We start from the raw sequence: 24,507 nt of genomic DNA, 5'->3' as shown, positions 1-24,507 counted from the left end.
TCTGTGCAAAGAACCTTGGATTTGGAATCAGGAAGTCAGGGACAAAGTCATGTCTTCTCCAAGCCAGACGAGTGCCTTTTGCATGTCTTGATCCAGTCTCAGTCTCAGCATCTTCAACTGTAAAAAGATAGAATTTAACTGAAAAAAAAGCCTGGCCAGGCAGTAGTACAATGGATAGAGAGTCAGCCTGGCACGCTGAGGACCCAAGTTTGAAACTCCAAAGTCACTGGCTTGAGTGTGGGATCATAGACATGATCTCTTGGTTGCTGGCTTGAGCCCAAAGGTCACTGGCTTGAGCAAGGGATCACTGGATCAGCTGGAGCCCCCCAGTCAAGGCACATGTAAGAAAGCAATCAATGAACAACTAAAGTGATACAGCTACAAGTTGATGCTGCTCTGCTTTCTTCCTTCCTCTCGGTCTGTCTGTCTGTCTCTCTCACTAAAAAAAAAACAAACCAAAAAACAAAAAACTGGAAAATCAGTAACATCACTTCCAGTACAGTAATTCCAACACCTTCAGGCCCAACATAGAAGCCACTCAATAAAGAGCCATTAAAATACCAGATGTATGTATTCAAGAAGAATTTGGAAAGGACTGAAGTTGGTGATTCATCAGTACCAATGAGCTACATGACTTTAGTGACAGCTTAGTATTTTGAAGTGCTTCACAAAAAAACCCCCAGATGTAACAACACTCCAAAACAAGAAGGTTACAGCTGGGTGTCAATCCTTGAGGACTTTTCCCCCTGAAAAATAAAGCAATTCAAGTTCATTCTTTTAGGGTTTTATTTAAATAATTCCAACGACCAGTGACTAAAAGGGCATGTTATCCACCACGCAGATGAAACTGACACCTGCTCTTTGTACTTCCCCTGAAAAGCAAAACGTCGTGATGGGGTGCTGGTCCATTTTCCAAGTCTAGCTGTAGAAGGACGGACCCTTTCCCCCTCCATTCTGCTTCCTGGTTTCCCTCCAGAACTGCTGCAGTGTTATTAGTAGTGGGGAGACAGTAATGATGATTTTTTTTTTAAATCTATATGGCCAGATTGTGGGAGCAGTGTGTGGCCATGCTCCTGCTGACGCAAATGTGTGGAATGTCACTGACTTCAGCAGGTGGGCATCAGGGGGGGACAGGCCAGCTGCACGCTAAATGCCCCTTCTTGAAAATCAAGCCTTCGGGGGGTCTACTCCATTGTCCAGGTAGCAATGCAGTCCGCAGGGGACAAAAAGCCCAAACCAACAGAGAAAGCATCCGCTCACAAACCCACAGCTGTTTCCTCCTTTTATGGCTACATTTATAAAACACATGTGCAGCTGTTGTCATTATTTGGAAATGGCCTCTCCATTTTAAAAGGAGAAATTAAAAAGATAAAAGGGAGAAGTGTTGAAATATGTTCTCTAGGAGGAAAAAAGAAATCGTATGAAGTGCATATATTAGGCAAAGTCCATAAATCACAACCGGTGGCATGTTCAGCAGTCCCCTTGCTGTTCCTGCAGGTTAGACATCGCACAGCTTTGTGCTCCAGCTCATTTTTCAGCGTCCTGTTCAGTCTGCCAGGGTGTCCAACTCCAGAGGTTTGAGATCAACAAACAGAAATGATGAGCCACTCCCTTGGCAGGCCACCATACATTTTGATTAGTGTGTCGGCTGTTAACACAGTTAACATTCATGTTATAAATGACCCCAACATACTTGGGAAGAGGAGGCTCATCTGTCAGTGCCACCAACTTATTTACGTGGAGAGGCTGATGCTTGTCACGTGCTTCATCGGTTCCTTTGTGAAGACATTAACCCTCATTTATAGCAAAGCCAATTTGGCTCTTAACTATTTATGGTCCCCAACCCAAGTGACAAAATGCAAATGCAGTCTACAGGGTGGAAAACATTTCTAAGGAGATTCATTTTTTTTCTTTGACTCTCCTTTTCTATTCTACAGATGGTTCTCAAGTGGGTCCATGGATAAGTTTCTTATACTAGCATTTACATGTGACAAGGGGTTAAATTCTGACACAGGCACTAGTTAGTAATTTAACTGACTGTTAATGCAACAACACCCACCTTATGATGTTCAGGGTTGGAGTGCATGCAGGAGAGTGATTAAATGTGTAGGATGGCTGACTTAAGAGCTGAGGAAGAGCTGACTTAAGAGCTGCTTCAAAAGCAATAGTCCAAATAAGTTTGAGTACCAGTTACGGAAAAATACGTAAGTGAATCAGTAAACTATGTCTTTGTGTGATGATAACCATCACACCACCTAAATCTTCCTATTTATTCCCTCATATATATTGATGTTTACCCCAACACTTTTACAGAAGAAAATGCTCCTGCTTTAATTCTTTTTTAAAACTGCTTTATCAAGGTTGGCTTGACATCGAATGAGATTCTATGTCATTCTTTTTTTTTTCTTTCTGAAGTGAGAAGCTGAGAGGCAGAGAGACAGACTCCCACACACATCTGACCGGGATGCACCCAGCATACCCACTAGAGGGCGATGCTCTGCCCATCTGGGGCATTGTTCCTTTGCAACTTGAGCCATTCTAGCACCTGAGGTAGAGGTCATGGAGAAGCAGATGGGCGCTTCTCCTGTGTTCCCTGGCTGGGAATGGAACCTGGGACTTCCATACGCTGGGCCAATTCTCTACCACTGAGCAAACTGGCCAGGGCCTGAGCTGTAAATTCCTAATGTGTTCAAAACCTGATGTGTTTGGGAATATATACCCAGGAAACCATCATTAACAGCAATGCTCGACCTTATCCAGCATCTCCTGAGCCCTTTGCTTTTCAGTTTTTTTCTTTTTTCCTTTCATGGTAAGAGCACTTAGCATAAGACCTACCTGCTTAGCAAAATTTTAAGTATACAATACAGTATTGTTAACTGTAAGCTCCATTCCAGAACTTAATTATTTTACATAACTGAAATTTTGACCCTGTGACTAACACTGCCCAATTTCCCCTCCTTTTAACCCCCTTGGAAACCACTAATTTTACTCTCTGTTCTATGTGTTTGACGATTTTAGATTCCACATGTAAGTGAGATGACACAGCATTTGTCTGGCTTATTTCACTGTAGCATAATGTCCTTTGAGTTCATCTATGTTGTAGCATGTATCAGTACTTTATTCCCTTTTATGGGTAAATAATGTTTCATTGCATGTATACACCAGTATATCCATTTATCTGTCTGTGGACAGTTAAGTAGTCTCAATACCTTGACTATTGTGAATTATGCAGCAATAAACATGTGCACGCAGAGATCTTTTTAAGACCTGGATTTCAATTCCTTTGATTATATATTCAGAAGAGTTTTTATACCTACATGTAATGTAATCTAACTGAGCTACTCATAGACATTCCAGGAGATAACCTATAAGAATCTAGGCATTTTCCATTTGTTTTTCCCTCAAAAGTGGGGACTTTTGTTTTTAAATCTAGGTGTAGAGCATTACTTTACCAGAAACTGTTCAAAGTTTTGAAGGCCCTGAACTTCAGGATATAAAAATTAGTCTCACCAAGGAAAAGGGTCACTAAAATTGCAGCTAAAGGAATAAGAAACGGAAAGTCACTATTGGAAATAAGTTGAGAAATTATCTATTGGAGGCTATCAGGAAACAAGAAGGAAAGAAACTTGAAGAAAAAATGTAATAGCATTGGTTTTAGTTTGGAAACTGGATCCCATTTGGACTATGTCCATAATCAGTGTATGTGACTTTTCTGCCCTCGTGTATATTTTGAATTTAGCACATTTTGTGAAAATTGATGGGTCTGACATCCTACTGTCTCAAAAATTTGACAAAGGTACTTTTGAGTTGGTGAATCAAGCATCTGCTGTGTGTGCCAGTGTCTAGCCAGTGTCTAGAGATATTGGGCCAAAGAAAACATCTATGAGACTCTTCTTTCCCTCAAATAACTAGCTACATAGTAAGATAAAACTCACTCATGTGGAACAATGAACAATCAAGATAGCTAATAAGTACATATAGTAAAATATATAACAGGTATATAATTAAGTGTTAAATTAGAGATGAGTGGAACATGGCAAAATTTTAAGGGTGCAGAAAGTCTTGAAAAAGGAAGAGATCTGTGGAAGATATGGAAAATACAGAAGATATGGAAAATATGGAACAAAAATTAAGCATTGAAAATTGAGCAAACCAGGCAAAAACAGAAATGAGGGGAGAAGGCATTTAAAAAGAGATGGAGGTACAGGCAAAGATCACAGATTTCTTTTTTTTTAATTTTTAAAATTCATTTTAGAGAAGGGGAAAAGAGAGAGAGAGAGAAGGGGAGAGAAACAGCAAGCATCAACTCCCATATGTGTCTTGACCAGGCAAGTCCGGGATTTCAAACTCTAGACCTCAGCATTCCAAGTCGACGCCTTATCCACTGCACCACCATAGGCCACACACAGATATCCATTATTAGCAGGGAGATTTGTAATCTATGAAGCTTTCATTACAAATATTTTCTATGAAAGGTGAATCCTTTGCTTAACTGGATTAATCACTCTTTTCAGTTTTAAGGAGATGTTTACATGTGGCAAGACCAAGACAGTCGAACAAAAGGCTTGTGAAGAAGTGATTAAACAAGAATATCTAAAACTTGGTCCAATAAGGTGAGATTGATGATGTGTGTGCATGCATGCAAGTGGTCACACACATGCACACATGTACTGCTTATACTACAAGTATTTATTAAAGGCAAACAAGCACATAAATGTCTGTTATGTATTTATAACACTTGAAAGGGCCCCAAGTAGCTAACCTGTATGAATGTTCTAACCTCAACATGACAAAATACATACTTTTTCTAAATAAAATTTACCATATAGAATGACAAGAAGCTGAAAGATCCATCAGTGAATCAAGTCCTTTTCTTTCTATTTTTTGTTTCTTTTTCCAAGTGAGAGAAGAGGAGATAGAGAGACAGACACCCACATGCGTCACAACTGGGATCCACCCGGCAACCCCCATCTGGGGCCAATGCTCTGCCCATCTGGGGCCATGCTCACAAAGAACTATTTTTGGCACCTGAGGCAGAGGCTCCACAGAGCCATTCTTAATATCAGGGCCAACACACTCAAACCAATTGAGCCATGGCTGCAATAGAAGAAGAGAGAGAGAGAAGAGGGAGGAGATGGGGTGGGGGGCGGGGGAGAAGGAGATAGTCTCTTCTCTTGTGTGCCCTGACTGGGAATGAACCCGGGACATCCACCCAGGGCTGACGCTCTACCACTTACCCAACCAGCCAGGGCCTCAAATCCTTTTTTAACTGCACTGATTTTCCCAAATTACTGACATGTCCAGATTTCAGTGTTTAGCGTTCGGGTAAGATTACTCCTGATAATAGCTTGGGAGTTTCTACAAATGCCCTGACTGAGAAAATAAATGAAAGGATTGAACTTTTTCCACAGGTATCAGGAAATTGTCACCTTGGTCCTCTTCACTGTAATGGCCCTGCTATGGTTTAGCCGAGAACCTGGCTTTGCTTCTGGTTGGTCTGCACTTTTTTCTGAGTAAGTGTTTGTGTTACATTTGTTAACCCTTCCTGTGTTTTCCTTGGCTCTTCTCCTAAGTGATCCCTTTAACTTTGATTATATGAAATTTTCTTCTTTCCATTGAAAAGATTTTTTAAAATTCTAATCCTTTCAGGAAAAAAAAAATTAAAAAGAATGCAATCTTAGCTAAGACCTCGGACCAGATAATCAAACTTCCACATAACTAAAAATCAGGCTCTTATAGACAAAACTATTTTAATCCTTATGAAATTAAAAATATAATCTGCAAGAGAGCTATGTTCTGTGGTAGGTAGGAGTGTAAATTTTGGAGCCACACTCCTTGGATTCTGTTCCTGCCTCTTTCACTTCCTTTGGGAAGGTTGTGTTTCTGAATCTCTTCATCTGCAAAATTGAGCTAATAATAACACTTAGAATAGTGTGGCCCTTCTCCCCAAACAAGGTGCAGTATAAATGTTTATTATATAAAATGTCACTTGATGCTTTTTAATACCGTGGCAGGAATTCATATTCTGTGATTTTTGTCAACTTAATTTTTTTTTTTTTACTTCTATGGTGTATTATTTATTTGGTTCAGTATGTTGTCTTTTTCTCTCTGTATGTCTATTAAACACTAATTCACCATAAATGCATGCCTGTCCCTATTTTGCAGATAAATAATTTCTAATTAAGTAATAAATCTGATTTTACAAACTAATGTTAGAAGCTGGGTCAGAGTTAATTTCATCTCTCAGGGTCTGATATCCCAGCAGTCATTGCTGAGTCATATAAAACGAGGGGGCAGAGTGTAGCCTACTGTTCTAAATTAAGGACCATCCTACATTTCATTATAAATACTTTGGCTTTCAGATTTGTGTTCCCAATCCATCTTTTACTGAAGTAATCTGGCTCCTAAATTCAGCAGATCTCCAATTTGGACTTCCTGTCTCATATCCCCCAGCAAGAACCCATGTATTTGGGGCAGAAATCAAAATTGTTGGAGCCAAAAATATTTTTTCCACATAAGATTAAAAAATTCCTTTTTTTTTTTTTTAAACCCAAGCCTTCTGGTTAAACAGGCATTGCCAGCGCTTTTTAAAGGTGCAAAATCCGAGTCCAAATTCCTCGTGAGCACACAAGTGTAGTGAGCAGGGTGGCAGCAGTTTTCAAAGAGTCCGCTCAGCTCTCTGAACTTTTTCCCTTAGGGCGAAACTGTTTGTTTTAAGAAGTCTAAATAAAAGACAGCCACCGATTATTTAATGCAAGCTATTTAAAGCAAACTATTGTTTCAGGTTTGATGGTGCTATGTAGCTTTGTAATAGGACCTAAAAATTACTGTTTCTCCTTTTTAAAATCTAATTTGTACCATCCTAGGTAAGGCGAGTCTTTACTAAACACCGGTATGTAAAAACAAAATGAAATCAAACAATAGCTAATAAAAACTAGGCAGAAATCACAATAGAAAATTCAATATAATCAGTTTCTAATTTCTATTACTTACAGGAGGAAAATGTAATGCAGAGATGTTTTGTTTGTAGCAGAAAAACAGTATATTTGCAATGGGCAGGTTCACCTGTTACCTAGAATTGTGAGAGAAAACAATAGGAAGGAGGATGGAAGAGTTGAGAGAGGGGGAGATTTAAAGATATAAATAAAAACAAACCAAATTATATAACCTTAATATTTTTTTAATACTGAGTCAGCCTAAATTAGTTTATAATAAACTAAAAATAAAATAATAACAGTTTTAAAAATCTTCTGAAAGTAAATTATGTCAGTATTTATGGCTTGATTTTACTTTATGTATATATTCTGGAGAAAAATATATTTGTAATGTAGTGGTTTTAGGCATTTAGATGTTCCAAAGCTAGACTGACAGATCAAGAGTTATAGCTCCCACCTAATGCTTGCATTCCATCTGTTTGAACTTGGACTGAATCCAATCTGTCTTTTCATAAAAACAAAATCAGATTACATGATGCCTGACCTAATTTGGCAGAATCCAACTAAAACTTATAAGTGAAATAAAAGAAATAAGGAACAATGAAATAATAAATATTGGTTAAAGTTATTAAATAAATTACACCATAGTAGCTTTTTTACCCAACAATGAAATAAAGAAAAAAATATATGTTTTAGGGAAAACCAGCTGCTTTCTGAAATTGTCAGTTTAGATAAAAGAATACATTTCCTTGATCATTTATTTTGTCTAAATAAATTACCAGAGTAGAGAGCATGTATAATATGTATGCATTGCTGAGTTACAAGGTAGCAAAATAACTTTTTGGATGTAAGGATTTCTTCTTAGAATCCAAAGATTCAACTAGTTAAATATTGCTGACTTTTAAACCTGAATTCTAATTATTGATGCCTGTGTCATTCCTATCTAATCTCCAGGTGCTTCTTTACTGTTGAGGCTTCTGGGAACCTGTCTTACTTCCTGGAATGGCCTTGTGATTCTGAGACCCCATCTGTTCCTGAATCACTCTTAATTTGAACACTGATCACTTATGAGCATATCATAAGCCATTCTAATAATTAATATCCTTGATTAAGTTTCATAGGGTGTAAAGCATTAAATGGGTTGACTTCATCTGTATGATATGGCTAGGGCTTATAATCATGAAAGCAGATGTTATAGCTTAGAAAAACAAATCATTCTCTTTCACCATTTACAAGTTTTCAAGGACTCTAGAAACATCTATGCCTTGCCACAATTCAGTACCAGGATGTTGTAAATCAGTTATACAAGGCTTTGCAATTGCTTCAACATCAATTCTCTGCCAATATAATTAAAAGAAATAATTCAAAGAAAAATTTGTTTACCAGATCTGTAAGCTTTATCTAAAAGGGAAAGTTGCCATGTTGGCCAAGTAGGTCAGCATGTGTACACGTGGTTTTGAAAATGAAGAGAAGAATAAGGAAACAATGGGAACGTGGTCTGAGCTTTACAGTTCCACTAGATTATTTAATGGAAAATCCATAGATTTTAGAGCACATTATCCAGAATGGACATACTACAACACCATTGCTATCTGTATGTCCTTAGCCTAGTCAGTTCGTGTTTAGTTCCCACAATTCTGGTTGCCGTTGGTTAATGTGCACGTTTGTCCTTTTTCAGGTATCCTGGCTTTGTCACAGACTCAACTGTTGCCTTACTTATAGGACTCCTATTCTTTCTTATCCCAGCTAACAAGTTGACTAAAACTACATCTACAGGAAGACTTGGTTGAGTATTCTTTATCATTCTGAATTAATTTGACGAAGAGCAAAAAATACACAAAATTCCCCTAGTTTCAGCAAAATTCCCCTGGTTTCAGTCAGCACTCAGAACAGAAGGCCTGGATGTGTTGACACATACCCGGTCTGCACACGGCAAGCCCTATGCAGACAGTACCCACCCTTCTGTGACAGGGAGGATCTTCTTACTTTGCAGAAGTGAGAAGTAGGTTTCCTTATGCTTCATGGTAGGAACTCTACTATGAGTGATACTGTTTCATCTGTGATAAGCCCACTTTCCCTCCAATGATCAGGATTACTCTTACTATTGGCAAACATAGGAACAAGAACTGAGAAGTCATATTTCATGATGAGCCCTTGGTACTAAATGCTGAGTATCTACAAAGGTGAGGAATTTCAAGGGAAAGAGGATTTACAGCCTCATAGTAGTCTTGAAGCAAATGCAAATCAACCCTACAGGAGCCCATAACCTACTGTGACAATTGAAAAAACAGGTATTTAGTGGGAGCTCTCATAACACAGACACATATAAAGTCAGGTGTCTTTTTAACTCATGGACTAAGACACATGCATGTGTATGTGAGCATACTCCCCTCTAAACACACACACACACACACACACACACACACACACACACACTTCTTAAACACATCCATGTTTGTTCTTTATACTAAAACACCATCATTTTGGAAGTCAGATTTCTATGTTGTTAATGTGTGACAAATGGTTTAAAATTTTCTGGTAATAAGTCTTGTAGAGTTGTGGGTTTTTTATTATAGATTTTTCTTTTCTTTTTTCTTTTTCCATTTTTTTTTTTCCTGGGATGGAACTGGGACTCATGCTCTTAGATTGGCCCACCTGACTCCCTGAGTCCGAACCAATAAATGACTAATGAGTCAGACTTCTAGACCCTGACAAATGTAAACAGCACAGCATAGAATAAATGCCTTTTGTTCTTCCTGGAGACTAGAACATCTCAAAGTATGTTATAAGGAGATATTGCAGGGCAGAGCGATGATTCTTTGAGACCCTGAGAATCTCTGACCATTGCAACCAAAGCTCCCTGGCTGGTAGGGCAAGTGTGGAGGACCAGTGCTTGACTTGACAACCCACCCCCCACATCTGAACCTCCCTGGAGAGAGCCTTGCCCTTATCTGCCGTTCTCTTTCTTCTCATTTTTCCCTGATAGACTCATTCACAGTGGGGTTAAAAATGACAGCTAAGGCCCTGGCCGGTTGGCTCAGCAGTAGAGCGTCGGCCTGGCGTGCAGAGGACCCGGGTTCGATTCCCAGCCAGGGCACATAGGAGAAGCGCTCATTTGCTTCTCCACCCCCCCCTCCTTCCTCTCTGTCTCTCTCTTCCCCTCCCGCAGCCAAGGCTCCATTGGAGCAAAGATAGCCCAGGCACTGGGGATGGCTCCTTGGCCTCTGCCCCAGGCGCTAGAGTGGCTCTGGTCACAGCAGAGCGACGCCCCGGAGGGGCAGAGCATCGCCCCCTGGTGGGCAGAGCGTCGCCCCTGGTGGGTGTGCCGGGTGGATCCCGGTCGGGCGCATGCGGGAGTCTGTCTAACTGTCTCTCCCCGTTTCCAGCTTCAGAAAGAAAAAAAAAATGACAGCTAAGACATATGCTAAATTTTTTTATGAAAGATCCATTTCAAAGATGTTTGCTTTTTAGCAAGATATATGGCCTTCATTTAGGTAAGAAATAGCAAAATTTCAGTCAGCAGTGAAAGTCGGTTTGGTTAGGTTTTGGGAAAAGGGATAGAAAGGAAGCTTATTAGTCACCTTAGAATCTCCCCATGTGGAAGGCTGCCTGTTACACATAAGTGTTGAGTGGGCCTAATGTGTTCATGGGAGACCTTATTCCTCAGAAAAGTCTATGAAGCCATCAGGACCCAAATATCAAGAGAAATCTTTAAGATAATTGCTGTAGAAGCATTTTAAGGGTCTCATGAATGATACTTAAATGTTTTAACCTAAACTTTGAATCACCGTAAACTGGAATTTTGATGAATATATTATGACCCCCGCATAATTTGAAAAAAAAAGTATTCAGATAAATACTAGTGAACATTAATGTTACACTGATGCTATGTGAACCATTGGACTATTGCAGACATTTTACATAGCAAAGAATAGTAAAGTCTGATACACTGTGTTACTCATAGTAGGCAAAGATGTTAGTGGAATCAAATGAATGAATGAAGAAATGAATGAATGAATGAATGAATAGTATTATAAATGACGATGTTACAATATATCTAAATTTACTCTGTAAAATAATCTAAAGGATTTCTCCAAGTTCTGACTTTTTTGAAGTACATAATATAATGTTCCACCTAGACCCAGTGAAAATTGCTCCAAGTCCAGATCAAACCCCCTAACTAAACACAACAGAAGAGTATTAAAAACTTCTTGTGAGATGGTTATCATGATCATGAAGAAAAATGTCATATTAGCGTATTTTAAGCAATGTGTAACACGAGGGTTTTTGTTTTGCAGTTGCTTTTGATTACTCTCCACTGATTACTTGGAAAGAGTTCCAGTCCTTCATGCCCTGGGACATAGCCATTCTGGTTGGTGGAGGGTTTGCCTTGGCAGATGGCTGTGAGGTAATACCCTGTGTTTAAGATATTTAACAATTAAGTAAAGTGTTCCCAAGGAGAACACAGAGACATGCAAGCTCTTGGTATATTCCGCTTCGTCCTATCATTTTAATGACCCATGTTTCAATAGCCACTCAGTAAGTACCTCACACAGATGAGGCGGAGTTCAGAATTCAAAACGTTTTACAGGCTACAAGCATAACGCATCATTTTTCATGATGTACCAGCCTGTCAAAAGAAATAAAGCAAAGATTAGAATTCTTAATTCGTGAAATAGTGTTAAAAGAATAGCTTAGTAAGAAAAAACATAAAAATCATATGGACGGTGACTCATTGAAATTTTTTTTTGTTTATATTTTTACCTTATTTCATGATGATTTTGAATAGTTCTCAGAGGTCTCTGCAATATTTCATGGTTCAAATGTTGTCAAAGGAGGAGAATAAAAAATATTAATACTTTATTACATTATTTATTATACATTAAGTATATTAAATGTACTGAATATACATTTAGTGAATCAAATCTTAAGAGAATTTCACATAACCATGCTTAATATTGTATTCCATCTAAATTTTAGGGAGAAGTATGAGGATTAGAGTTGGCTATTTCTTTGGCCTATCTATCCAGTTGATACAAAAATTAGGAGATATTTTACTGCTTCATATTCATTTTGAAATATCCCCTAATTTTTGTGAGCAGCATATAAAGTAGAAACCGGGGAGGTCATTGTCCCCTGAAATTGTCTGGGTCATTACAGGGTTGCTTCAAAAATTAGATAAATATCCACTACTCTTGGACATATTAAAGACCTTTCCTTTCTGGATTTTATGGCCTTCTGTGAAACACTCAAAACTCACAGATGTTCCATTGTCTTATTCTGTCATCAAAGTAAAAAGGATGGTGAGAGAGATGTCATGTCTAGGTTTTTAGTTCCTGGGAAGTTAAACTTTTTATATTTCTCAAGGCAAAACACAACCTGTTCTGTTTTCTTCTTTATAACCTATAGGGAGGTTGGTTTTTGCTTCTGAGTTTATTGTCAATTTTTCTGCACTGTATTTGGACACCGAGCTTTCAGCAATAAGATTTAGTAATAACTGTAATTCTGAGTGCCCTGACAAAGTTGTTTTCAGTCTAGATTTGGCTTGCCTTGTGGACTGCTCAAATATAAATGAGAGAAATATAAGACAAATACACTTTTCTACTAGTCCTGCAGTAATGAGATCTGGCTTTTCAGAATCAATAGCTTCCTTTCCTATGCCTGCTCGTTTGAATCGGGAGGAAATCTGAATCAGCAGTTTATCTCTCCTTCCCAGAATATCAGTCTGGATTGGCCACTCAAAGAGGTTTTAAAAGCATTGGCCAGACCCTAGTCTAGCAAAGTCTAAGGACTCTATCTGATGCAGTAGGCTGTCTCACTGGAAGAACCGGGAAACTACAGAAGGAGGTCTAGTTTACTATGAAAATTCTAGTACTACATAGACTCAGATTTCTATGGGGTACCAGAATAACCCTGAGTGGTGAGGTCAAAGTGACAAGCTCCAAAAATCTGGTTTGGGGCAAATATACCCCTAGAAACTGGATTTACAAAGATATGGAGACAATGAATTAAAAATTTATTTTTTCTTTCCTTCTAAGTGGGTCCATGAGATTGCAGATACTAAATCATTTACCTCTTTCTTAAATGTCCCTTGATGTGTTCTAACATGATAGAACTCTCACAAGCTGGTAGTCAGTTTCAAATTCTTATCAGGGAATAACCCCCCTCTTTTTTTTTCCACACATCCCTCAAAACTTTTCTCTTGATTTAACTAAATGTGAAAATTAAGAAAAAGTGTAATTTTGAAAAATTGCCATAAGTACCTAAACATAGCTCTAAATAACTAATAGCGGTTGAAAGTTTTTATCTCTATAGAAAACTTCTTAGGAAGGGTGGGAGGTAGACCACAAGGACAGCTCTTTTCTTGAAACCCTATAGTACAACTTGACTTGTTAAAATGTGCACATACATTAATTAGACAGCATTAAAAACTTAATTGAAAAATGGAGACAATTCAAACTCCCTAAAGCATATTGGTAGAGTTAAAATAAGAATAATTGAGAGCTTCTCCATGTCAAAGCTACCTAGATCTAGCGAACCACAAGAAAATATGAGATTAAAATTATATTTTAGACACTGAGTTTTTAAAGCAAATAAAGCATTTTATAAATTTAAATTGTGTCTATTAAAATGGGTTCTTAATGAATAACATCTATTACAAAATTGTTGTGTTTTTTTTTTTTTAGCATTCAGGACTATCTAAGTGGATAGGAAATAAATTATCTCCTCTGGGATCATTACCACTGTGGCTAATAATACTGATATCTTCTTTGCTCGTCACATCGTTAACAGAGGTAGCCAGCAATCCCGCTACCATCACTCTCCTTCTCCCAATATTAGCTCCATTGGTGAGTATCTCATTTATCCCACTTAAACTCTTCATCCAAAGAACTTTGTTGGCCCTTCTGTTGTGATTTAGAATCATTTTGAGCCTGAACGGTCCTCCTGGAAGTGACTCATAGAGTGGTCCTTATTTGCAGTAATACCTTTTAGGAGACCCCAACTCGGAACTCTTGCACATTTAGGAAGCAGGACTTTAACCACTTATCTTCTCTCCATCCAGATTTTTCATTTGCAGATAAATGGGAGGGTCAACCTAGATCCTTTCTAAACTCGGAGACTTCGGAATTCAGTTTCCTGGCCCATTTAGTATGGACACTTCTTCCTCCAGAAGATTATTTCTGGATTTCTGAGAAGTGCTTCATATAAATGATTTGCAAATGACTTTGAAAATGTAGGCTTGGACTTCAGGCTTCAAGCTTAAATATCTTAGACACAGTTCTCTACCTGCCTAGGGAAGATTTTTCAAAGGTAAGAGGCAGATTGGCAAGAATAGAGAAAGAAAGACTGTCTTCCCTGCTTCTTCACATCTAGCTAGCAATGACAAGAACTAGCTTTAAGGAAATGTTTTTCTTGTTGGGACAGATGGGTTTGGTGAGAGCAGAGCATTTTAAATTAAGGATTGCCTTCCTGAAATTTCTCTGCCACCAGCTCAAGGGGTATATGAGCTGGCATTCTTGAGCTGCTGCTTCAAATTGGAAAAGAAATGTTGGGAGTTTAAATTGGCAAGATATTATTTTGGTTCTTCTTTTTTCTGGTTTTTATTTCTCAACACAGAGAAGTTAAAATTTTATGTGATAAATTAAGAATCATAATCATTCTTCTTCTGTGATGATCCCTAAGCAAATTTGAAATTATATATGTCCCAGAGGCAGTAAAGTTAATGGATTGATGAGAAGCTTTGGAGCCAGAGGGATCTGAGACCCTACCTGGGCTCTACTGCTTCCCAGCTATGTGTTTGACAAGTTACTTTAGACTTCCTGGGCCACAGTTTCTTCACCTGTTATTTGGGGTGGCTATACTAGCCATCTCATAAGATCATTATGAAAATTAAGTTATATATATCTATATCTATATCTATATATATATGAAAACTCTACATATATTATATATAAACACATGTATTTTATATATATAAATATATAAACACTTAGCATAGCACCTATAAATAATAAATAGTTGCTGTTTTTATTAAGTTTCTGATATATATATTTCATTATCACAATAAACTGAGTTATAATACTTAAGTAGGCATTAATCACCACATATACAAGAGGAAGAGACATTTTTCTGGGGAATATTCTTCAAGTTATAACTGTATTTAGATATAATTTTATGTCTTTAGGTTTCAACCTGCTTCTGGGAAAGTGTATTATTATGGTTTTGTTCATTTGGATGCTTGGTTCATCTCAGAATTTTATTTAGACTTGTTTTTATTTTTTCCAACAGGCTGAAGCCATTCATGTGAACCCTCTTTATATTTTGCTACCTACTACTCTGTGTACTTCATTTGCATTCCTTCTACCAGTAGCAAACCCGCCGAATGCTATCGCTTTCTCCTATGGCCATCTAAAAGTTATCGACATGGTACGTTAGCCGAACAGATACTCTCAGGTTCAGTGGCCACTTTCTGTGATGTCTTACGTTCTCTCTCCTTCTACACACGAATCAACTACTATGAAGGGCACGGTTTGAGTTCTGCTTCTGGAAATGATGGTGTGGTCATAGGGTCATTTGTAGGAGCGATAACTAGAAGCAAACATGTCATTGGATCAGGAATAAAAGATAATGAATGGATCAGTAATGTCCCAGCAGAAGAAAAAGAGCATAAAATATGCTCAACACAATGGTTTAAACTTACATGTCAAGATCAGCTCTAACTTGACCTAGGCAAAGGAAGTAATGGGGTTAATGAAATTGAGCAATCAAGCACTGTCATTTGCTATCACAAATATTTATGCGACTGATATTTTCTCTGGATAGACATGGGGTTCAGTGCTCAACTGATGAAAAGTCATCTTTCTTGTTCTGATTCTAATAGCGACACCTGAAGTGAATGTACAAGCAATGGTAGAAAACATAAGTGATAAAACATGCTCATTTTTACAAAGATGAAAGTAGCAACGGTTTAGAACTAGCTTGAGAATAGTCTAGTCTCCCCCTCAATTTTGATTGCCAGCTTCCAAACCAAAACCAACAAGAATATAACTGAGGTAAATGCTGCAAGCTTGCCATAGAAATGCAAGATCAAGTTACCGTAAGTCCCAGCTCCCTTGCCTCCCCACACAGATTGCTAAAGCCCTGCAAGGTAAAAATTCTGGGAATGCCCCTATGCAGAAATCATGTAATATTATTTTGGTAAAGAAAAATGTGCATAACATAAGGTACGCCCTATATATGTGAATCAAAAAAAATAAAAACAAGGTTCTGGAATAAATGAGAGTGGCTTGTGGGGACAGGAAATGGGACCTCAGTACGGATCGCTGCTAGGTGTCCTCCTTTTACTGTGGGGCTGCATGTTTTAATACAAAGAATGCAAAGATAAGCAGCTTTCTGTGTAAAAAGCCAGATATTAACTGTTTGAAGCTCTGTGGGCCATACAGCCTTTGTCACAACTACCCAACTCTGCCATTTTATCATGAAAGCAGTCAACAACAACATGTAAACAAGTGAGTGTGGTTGTAGTGCCACAAAACTGTATGTACAAAAATAGTTCATGGGCAATAGTATGCCTACCTCTCTTTTAGTGGATAGGAAGCAACTTTGAGATTGTATGTATAATGGACACCAGAATGATGATGTCAGAGCTAGAAAAATGGACACTCTAAGAAAGATGAATAGAAGTGGCATTATTTAATCTCAATAAGAGAATACTGAAGGGTAAACTATTAATATTGACTATGTAGAATCCAGATATTATAAAGTGACCAGAACCTTATCCATTAAAATACAAAGCCACAAAACTCAAATTTTGAAGCTTATGTTGTTGTTTTTTTAATTGATTTTTTTAGAGAGAAAGAAAGGGAGAAAGAGAGAAACATCGATTTGGTGTTTCACATATTTACCCATTCACTGGTTGCTTCTTGTATGTGCCCTGACAAGGGATCAAACTGGCAATGTTTTGCATATCAGGACAATGTGCAGTTCAACTGTGCTACCCAGCCTGGGTTCAAGTTTTGATTTAACATGAAATGGCTGATTTTTAAAGGGGTTTTATTCTAATCAGAATAACTTCAGTAGATTCATAAGAGGAACCTCTCTGAGACTCTTCAGGTAAATGGCATTTAGTTGGGGACAGATTCTCTTTTAACCTGAAAGGAAGAACTCCTTGTTTTATGAAATCATCAGTTTATGCTAATCATCTAGTATGCATGTGAATCTGACAGGTGCCTTCTGTAACAATATTCCCGTTTTCCGGTAGGTTTTCTACTCAGGAGACTGACATTTATGCTCTTTCCTGTTCAAGGTTAAAGCTGGACTTGGTGTCAACGTTGTGGGGGTTGCTGTGGTGATGCTTGGCATGTGCACCTGGATCGTGCCCATGTTTGACCTCAATACCTACCCTTCCTGGGCTTCTGCAGTTAGTAATCAGACCATGCCATGAAAAGCACAAATGCCATCCTGTGGTGAGTTTTGGGATCCATTAAGAATTAGCTGCAGAATTTAACTCTGGAAACTGATGACACATGTAAATCAGTCCCGGTGTGGCTGCTGCAGTTCCAGAGAACACCTGAAACCTGCCGGCATAACTCAGAGTCCACCTTTCCTTTGAGATACAGCTGAAGAATTTCCAAACGTCTTTGTCAAGAAGCCTACGGTCATGATTTTGCTCAACAACCACGTGCATCCTGCTTCCTCGTACAAATTATTTATAACTTAACCTTCAAAGAGATTAGGTCATTTGCTTAATCTTTCAGTGTAGGTTCGGTGTAACATTTGAAATGTCAGTTTATTATTTGAGAAACTTTCCATGAAGCTATTAGTAGAAAATAAAATGTACAAGGTAATAGGATGTTTGGAAAAATTATTTCTGTAGTGTTGTTCAGGGAGATTTTTTGAAAAACAAAAGCTGTAGTCATCAGGTGGTACAAAAGCAAAGTTTAATCTAAATAAATGTGAAGCCACTAAACAACATAACACTCATCATAAGGACCAATTTCTATTTGACCTTATGGTTAGAGTAATATAATTCATACAGTGCACTGAGAAATACATTTCGTAGTCATATGATTTGCACCATTAGGACAGTATAGTTAGAAAAGAAATCTCAACACCATTAAACTATTAACCCACCATGTGCCATGGTATTGTTTTACCAATTTTTGCTAATAGGTTTTAATAAGTAATTGTAATGCTGGTGGTCAGGCCAGGCAGCTTCGCATTGGATTTGTCAGAGGGTAGAGGAATTGTGGAGCTGGAAAGAGTTGGCCCATTCCCATTTATTGGATTCTCGTAGGGGCGGGTGAGCAAACAGGCAGGGGCAAACTTCTCAGGGTGGCAGGTGAGCAAACAGGAAAACCATCCCTTGCAGTGGTGGGAAGTAATCTGTGCCAAGGGAAGGTCCCTGTAGCCTTCCATAGGCTACATGCATGTGGCTCTGCCACGTGCTCACACACTAATCATGCAAAGGTCAAGCAAGCCTAACACAGCTGTAATCCCAACAGTAATATTGGCTAAAAGTATTCCTCCTTACCTCACAGGCTGCAAAGGAAAGAACAAAGCTTCAGATACCAAGTAAGGTGAAAACAGGGCCCACATTTGAAAGGAAGGAAGTCTGAATTAGAGATGCTGACAGGCACAGAGGCAGCTGGGTGAGTAAAGGGTAGACATGTGCCAGTAAAGCCTTCTGCGTACCTAGGTGGACGGACAAACAAGCATTTAGTGAAATTGCTGCTATTATCTAGATAAGATCAATTCCTAAGTAAAATACTGGGATTTAAAGTGACAGAGATTTCTAGTTAACATTAAGTAAGAATCAAGATAATAACAAAAACAAGATCTACCACAGAGTGGGAGGACAAAGCATTGTCTGTCTGATCTTTATTAAAGTTGCCTTTTTTTGAAACTTTCAAAGGCAGTATGGAACTCTCAAACTAACAGAGCTTAGGATCTCAATGACAATGCAAATTTGACACAGTCTAATTTCTTCTTCAAGAGACTCTTAGCCAAAATCTCACTGAAGCCTTAGACAAGCAAATTTTGTTTAAGTCAGAAAGGTTACTCTTAGACCACCTCGGCAGAGATTTCCAAAGAACCATTTAATTTTGACCCAATGTCTCCTTAGATGAGTGAGGATGCTGGAGGTAAAACAATGAACAGAATATGCATGTTAAAAAATAAGCCTCCCCTTACAGAACTCAGCAGCACATAAAGAAAACAGGAAAACTGTACACAACAGTGGTTTTCAACCTTTTTACACTTGGAAACTGGGGAAAATTAGAGAACTATTTTAGGGACCACTTAAGGCAAAAATCACCCTGAACATAAGCAAATTCGACTAAGATTATTGGGTCTAACTAAAAATCTTCATACAGCATCAGGATGGTTAACTTTTTCATGGACTGGCACAAAATTTTCGGTGGACTGGTCCATGGATATGCAGTTGAAAAAAACTGGCGTACAATACCAAAAAAAAAAAAAAAAAAAAAAAAAAAAAAAAAAGCTCAGTATCTTATTGGAATAATGTGGCACACTGGCATTGAATAAGCCTCCCCCTCCACTAAATGATTCTCATCATTAGTGTTCACTTCAGGGTAGTTCAACCCCCACCCCATGTTGTCAGGGCTCCTTGGAGCATTCTCTGCAGGGTTGTGGATGAACCCAGACAGCCTTAGTTCTGCACACCTGCTGAGCTGAACCAACCCTCTGACCTTCCGTCAGCAGCACATCCAAGGCCGGGCCACTGAGTCAGACTTCAGACTTTATGCCTCTGTGCTTATTGTTCTGTAAAAAATGTATCTATTAAAGGCTATCAAAATACTCAGAAATGTCATGCAGCCTCTCCTTTATTCAAATAAAATGGATGTGCTCTTGCATCCATGTAATAGCCAGCCTTTCCATTCATTTTCTTTCTTGTTTATTCTAATTGCTGCAGTCGGTCTTTTTTTTATATGGTGCACCTTTCTTTCCTGACATGTCTCTTTTTAGGGCCTTCAAATGTGCTTGGAGTCTTCAGAAGAGTCAGATGCTGCATTTGTTAGAGTCTCTGAGAATAGTGGCTTCTTACAGTCTCCTACATAAAGACATTACAAATATATAGCTTTCTACATGGACTCTATGTTCTATGGCCCAGGAATAAATTTTCAAATAAAGCTTGAAAATAAGCTTATGTTTCATGCAATGGTTTTCCAACTTCAAGTTATGCTGAAAGAGAGTGAGGGAGAATTTTGGCAGAAAAAGCTTAGGGCGGAAGAGAAGAAATGTTCTGAAGACAGCATGTTTGATTCCCCTAAACATGATGGCCACAAAATCTTTTAGTTTGAATACCCCAATTCCTCCATTTTTTATCTTTTAGATATTGGGCTTCCAGACTAGTTTCCAGGAGTATTCCTTACCTCACATTTCTAGAGATTGGTTTCTTAAATGAATAATAAATAATGATGGGTTATTCCTCAGGTTCTTGGAAGTCTGATTTGACACAGTCCTTGTTATTCCTCTCCGTAAACTTTTCATCTCCATCTCAGCTGGAAAAGTAACTACTTTCTGTCAGAATTGGGGTTCCACAAAGAGTGAGTAGTCTTGTCATCAGGGCATGTGGTAGGTCTCTCTGGATTGTCTTTATCCTCCTCCATAGAGAACCTACCCGTGGCTCCTTCTCAGAATTTGAACAGGGCCAGAACCCATCATCAGAACTGGAACACGACATTCTCTTATTACTAAAACTGTCATCAAGATTATATGTGAAATTTCACGTGCTTGATAATTTACACTTCAGTCTAAAGCCAGCTTTAGAGTTCATATATTTCTGAAATCTAGTGTTACTTATAGTTACTAACTAGTTTGTCTCAGAGCGAGAACTGTGAATGTTATAAAAAAATCCCTGTCTTCCCACGGAGACAGAAGTCTCATTGGCCACACTATATATCTCCTACATCTATTTTCTTTATTGTCATACATTCACTTGACAAAAGAAGGTAAACAAAGAAACAAAACTACACACAATTCCCTAAAGTGCTTTTGAGCATTTCCTTAGTAATTGGCCTTTTAAAATATAACATGAGTCAAGTACTTTACAAAATAAAAAGCAAGTTTTCCACAAAGAGTATTCTTAACTAGTAATCCTTGCTGTATTTCTTGGAAAAACCTATATGGAAAGCAGAGATGCTAACTAATAGGCAAGTATGAGTTGCTATAAGTTGCCTCTTATGCAACCTCTCTTGAATCTATTCTCCAAATATTATGGATATCAAATCATTATTCAGGTGGCTCTATATATTAACTAAAAGCATTTAAGGAAGTTTAAAATAGTTCTTCATAACCATGGATCATTGTAATAAGCATTCCTGTCACTCTTAGGGGAAAAAGAAATCAAAATCAACAATGGGTTTCTGGGAGATTCTGTCGACTCTTAGAGGTTTAGATGTCACTTCCAAGCTATACCTAAACTTTGGTGAGCTGAAGAAAGGAATGCAGGACTGATATCGAGTCTCATTTTCCTCTTCCTTTTTTTCTTCCTCACACTCCATCTGTTTTTTGTTCTTACTATCTGAATGACTGACAGAATCGCTTTTTAAAGCACTCAGAATGTCAGTGTGTGAATTGAAAGACGAATCACAACATAATTGCATGTTCTCAAGGAATTTTCACATTGTTCATTTTTATTATAATCTGATTAAGTGTCTCCTAAGAGGCAAAGCAACAATATCTGAAATTATCGAAGCAATCATCGCCAACATATCTTCGAACTTCTCCATGAAGAAATGTCAGCTTGTAAATTAGGAGGTTTTCCAAAAGTTTCTTGTTAATATTTTCTAATTACTCTTTTTATTCCCTTAGAGTAGAAAATATAACAAATGATTTAAGAGTGCCCTCTGTCTCTCAAGTATTGTTCTAAATTCCTGTAAGAGTATGTACAAAAATTCTAGGAAGAGTTAGAAAACCAGGTACTCCCCCTTGTTCAGAGGTTCAAATCAGTAGGCTAGTAGGCTGATTCAACCCAATGTTCAAAGCATTATCTGTTTGTTTGTTTTGAGAGAGGAAGGGAGAGAGAGACAAGAGCATTGAGTTGCTCTTATATGTGCTCTGACCAGAAAATCGACCTGGCAACATCCACGCTCCATGAGGATGCTCCAACCAACTGAGTTATACAGCCAGGGTACAAAGCATTCTTCGAAACAAGATCTTCTGATGGGTTCTAGGAGTTCATGATAATGCATCATTGTAATAAACATTCCTGTCATGCTTAGGGAGAAAAGATCAAAATCAATGATGGGCTTCTGGAAAAGACTATTTAGTCCACGTTTTCACATATTGGATAAATATGAGTACATAAAGTTCTTTGATATGAAAAGCTCATTAATCAGTTGGTTCTAGAGTAGGTCTGACCATGTTGTTCGTTTGAGTGTTTGAGTGGAGTGTGAAAGCCTGGGAGAGGGGAAGCAAAGTGAAGAGGGACTTATTGAAAGAGCAATAGGGGAGTGACGTCACGGAAATGGCGCCGTGAGCAGCGCGTCCGACAGCTCTCCCCTAAATCACAACAAATTTATCAACTAGAAACAGAAAAATTTATCCTCGGAGCATTCCGGAATTCCACACAAACTGATAGCGAAAGGACTGTTATCACTTGAATCTGAGAGACGAGGGTGTGGAGGAAGCTACCGCAGGGACGTTCATTCAAGCCGCGAGGAAGTGCGCCTGTGGTGAGTCAGCCCACACTCGGGAGCCGCGAGCAGCCGCGAGTAGCCGCGAGCAGCCGCCGCGAGCAGCCGCCGCGAGCAGCCGCGTGCACGCCCGGTCCGGTCGCAGAGCGAGCACCGCTTACGTTCCCAGCGGCCCGCGCACTGCGAGTGAGAGTTGCCAGCCACCGGTGCCCGGAGCACCCCATTCGCGCGTGTACCCTGGGCATTCCACGCGTCCAGAGCGCCCTACTGGCCCGCACACCCAGGGTGCTCCATTATCCTGCGCCTGGTGCGATCCAGCCGCCAGCGGCAGGGTGAGCAGGAGAGGCCCCAGGGCGGTATTCCCTACTTGGGAGATTCTCTCCGTGGGCGGGGCACCTCACCCAGCCATTCAAGCTAACAATCAAGCATTGGGGGAGGGGCGCGCGCAGGCAGCCTAAAATACCTTCGGGAGCACAGCTGAGACCCAATCACTGAAATTAGCTTAACCCATGAAATCTGCGCACGCTCGGTTCTAATTGATAAGATCTCTCTCAGTTCAGCGATCCAAGACAAGAGGCGTGATATTTTTCAGTGCCTCTCGCTAAAGGGGCGGGGGCAACTTCTGATGGATAGAGCCTCCATATTCAGGGATAAATGCTAACAAGAAGGACTTGGCAGATAATAAGATCTATACTACACTAGTCGCAAGCAGAGACTAGTGCCTCTTCTTCCCAGCCAAAACAGGCTACAAAGTGTGGAAAGCCTGGGTTGAGAGGTCCAACTGAATGATAGGCGCTGAACAGTCACCTTGACAACAATTGACTCCCACCCCCGCCTGATTACACTGGAGGCCCTGACTGCCAGAGCCCTTCCCAAAGCCTTGCACTGAGTGGGGATAGAGTGGGGATTTCCCAGCTCTTTGAGCCTCTTACTCCCCAGGCAGAAGCAGTTGCAGCCTTATAGCTGGATCACCAGGCTGCTAATTCAGAAAGGGGGGACTAGGAGAGAGAATCCAGGAAAGAAAACTCTCTCATCGTTGGACCCTGCAAACGCCAACAAGCCTTGACTACCAGCAAGACTAAAGCCAATTATATGACATTGCCATAGAATCCCATCAACTGCAAATCCCTACCTAAGTGTGACACAGGGGCAGAGCCTGGGGTACAGAGTCACCGACCAGGAAGAGGGAGAGAAAAGAAAAAGGAAGAAGTTAACCTCTCAAAATCAAGAAAAATCCACAGACATTACAACTTGTTCCACTAATTTTTTTGTTGTTGTTGTTTGTTTCTTCTATCTTATTGCCTTTATTTCCTCCACCTCGGTCCTTCTATTCTCTGCCCATCTTATGCTTCCCTTTTCTTGAACTACACTACCCATGAGTGTTACATTTTATTTCTCTTCTTCATCCTCACCCTCCTTTAAGGTTATACTCCAAAACACTTAACTCTCACTCTCTCCTCTTTTGTTTTTTTTTGTCTTGCTTTATTTTGTTTTTTTTCTCTTCCTATTTTATTTCTTCCTTTGTTTTTCTCTTTTTCTTATTTTTTCCTTTCTATTCGTTTTTTCTTCTCTCATTTTACTTTCCTCCCATTAATCCTCAATCACGAACAAATTAGTTAATTTGGGACTCAAGATTTTTTTTGGCTTTATTTTTCTTTTTTGCTTTTGTTTTTATTTTTTTTCTTGTTTGTTTATTTTTGTGGCATTTTGGGTCCTCCCAACCCAAGGTCTCCATTGTATTTAGTCTTCGCTCCACTTAATACAACAGATTTTTACTTATTATTTTTATTTTTTTTCTTCCTTATTATTCTTTTTTGGTCCTTTTTTATGGTTCCCTCTTATCCCTCTCATTATATCTCTTAGTTGACCATCACTTACAAGCAAATCATCTTATGCTTGTCCAAGATTTTCTT

General features: G+C 38.9%; 1 protein-coding gene across 1 annotated transcript in view; it reads left to right on the top strand.

The window, feature by feature from the left end:
- Nucleotides 1–17,782, top strand: part of SLC13A1 (solute carrier family 13 member 1) — a 91,697-nt gene extending 73,915 nt beyond the window's left edge. Inside the window, exons 9-15 of the mRNA XM_066362572.1 lie at nucleotides 4,515–4,613; nucleotides 5,412–5,513; nucleotides 8,614–8,720; nucleotides 11,234–11,343; nucleotides 13,622–13,783; nucleotides 15,225–15,362; nucleotides 17,242–17,782. Coding sequence (XP_066218669.1) covers nucleotides 4,515–4,613; nucleotides 5,412–5,513; nucleotides 8,614–8,720; nucleotides 11,234–11,343; nucleotides 13,622–13,783; nucleotides 15,225–15,362; nucleotides 17,242–17,379 — 856 coding nt within the window. The 3' untranslated portion in view covers nucleotides 17,380–17,782. The remainder of the gene's footprint in view (nucleotides 1–4,514; nucleotides 4,614–5,411; nucleotides 5,514–8,613; nucleotides 8,721–11,233; nucleotides 11,344–13,621; nucleotides 13,784–15,224; nucleotides 15,363–17,241) is intronic.
- The last annotated feature ends 6,725 nt before the right edge of the window (nucleotides 17,783–24,507 follow it).

Source organism: Saccopteryx leptura, chromosome 2 (genome assembly GCF_036850995.1).
Source record: "Saccopteryx leptura isolate mSacLep1 chromosome 2, mSacLep1_pri_phased_curated, whole genome shotgun sequence".
Taxonomy (NCBI): domain Eukaryota; kingdom Metazoa; phylum Chordata; class Mammalia; order Chiroptera; family Emballonuridae; genus Saccopteryx; species Saccopteryx leptura.
Note: the sequence above shows the minus strand (reverse complement) of the source record. Positions and strands in the feature narration are given on the sequence as shown.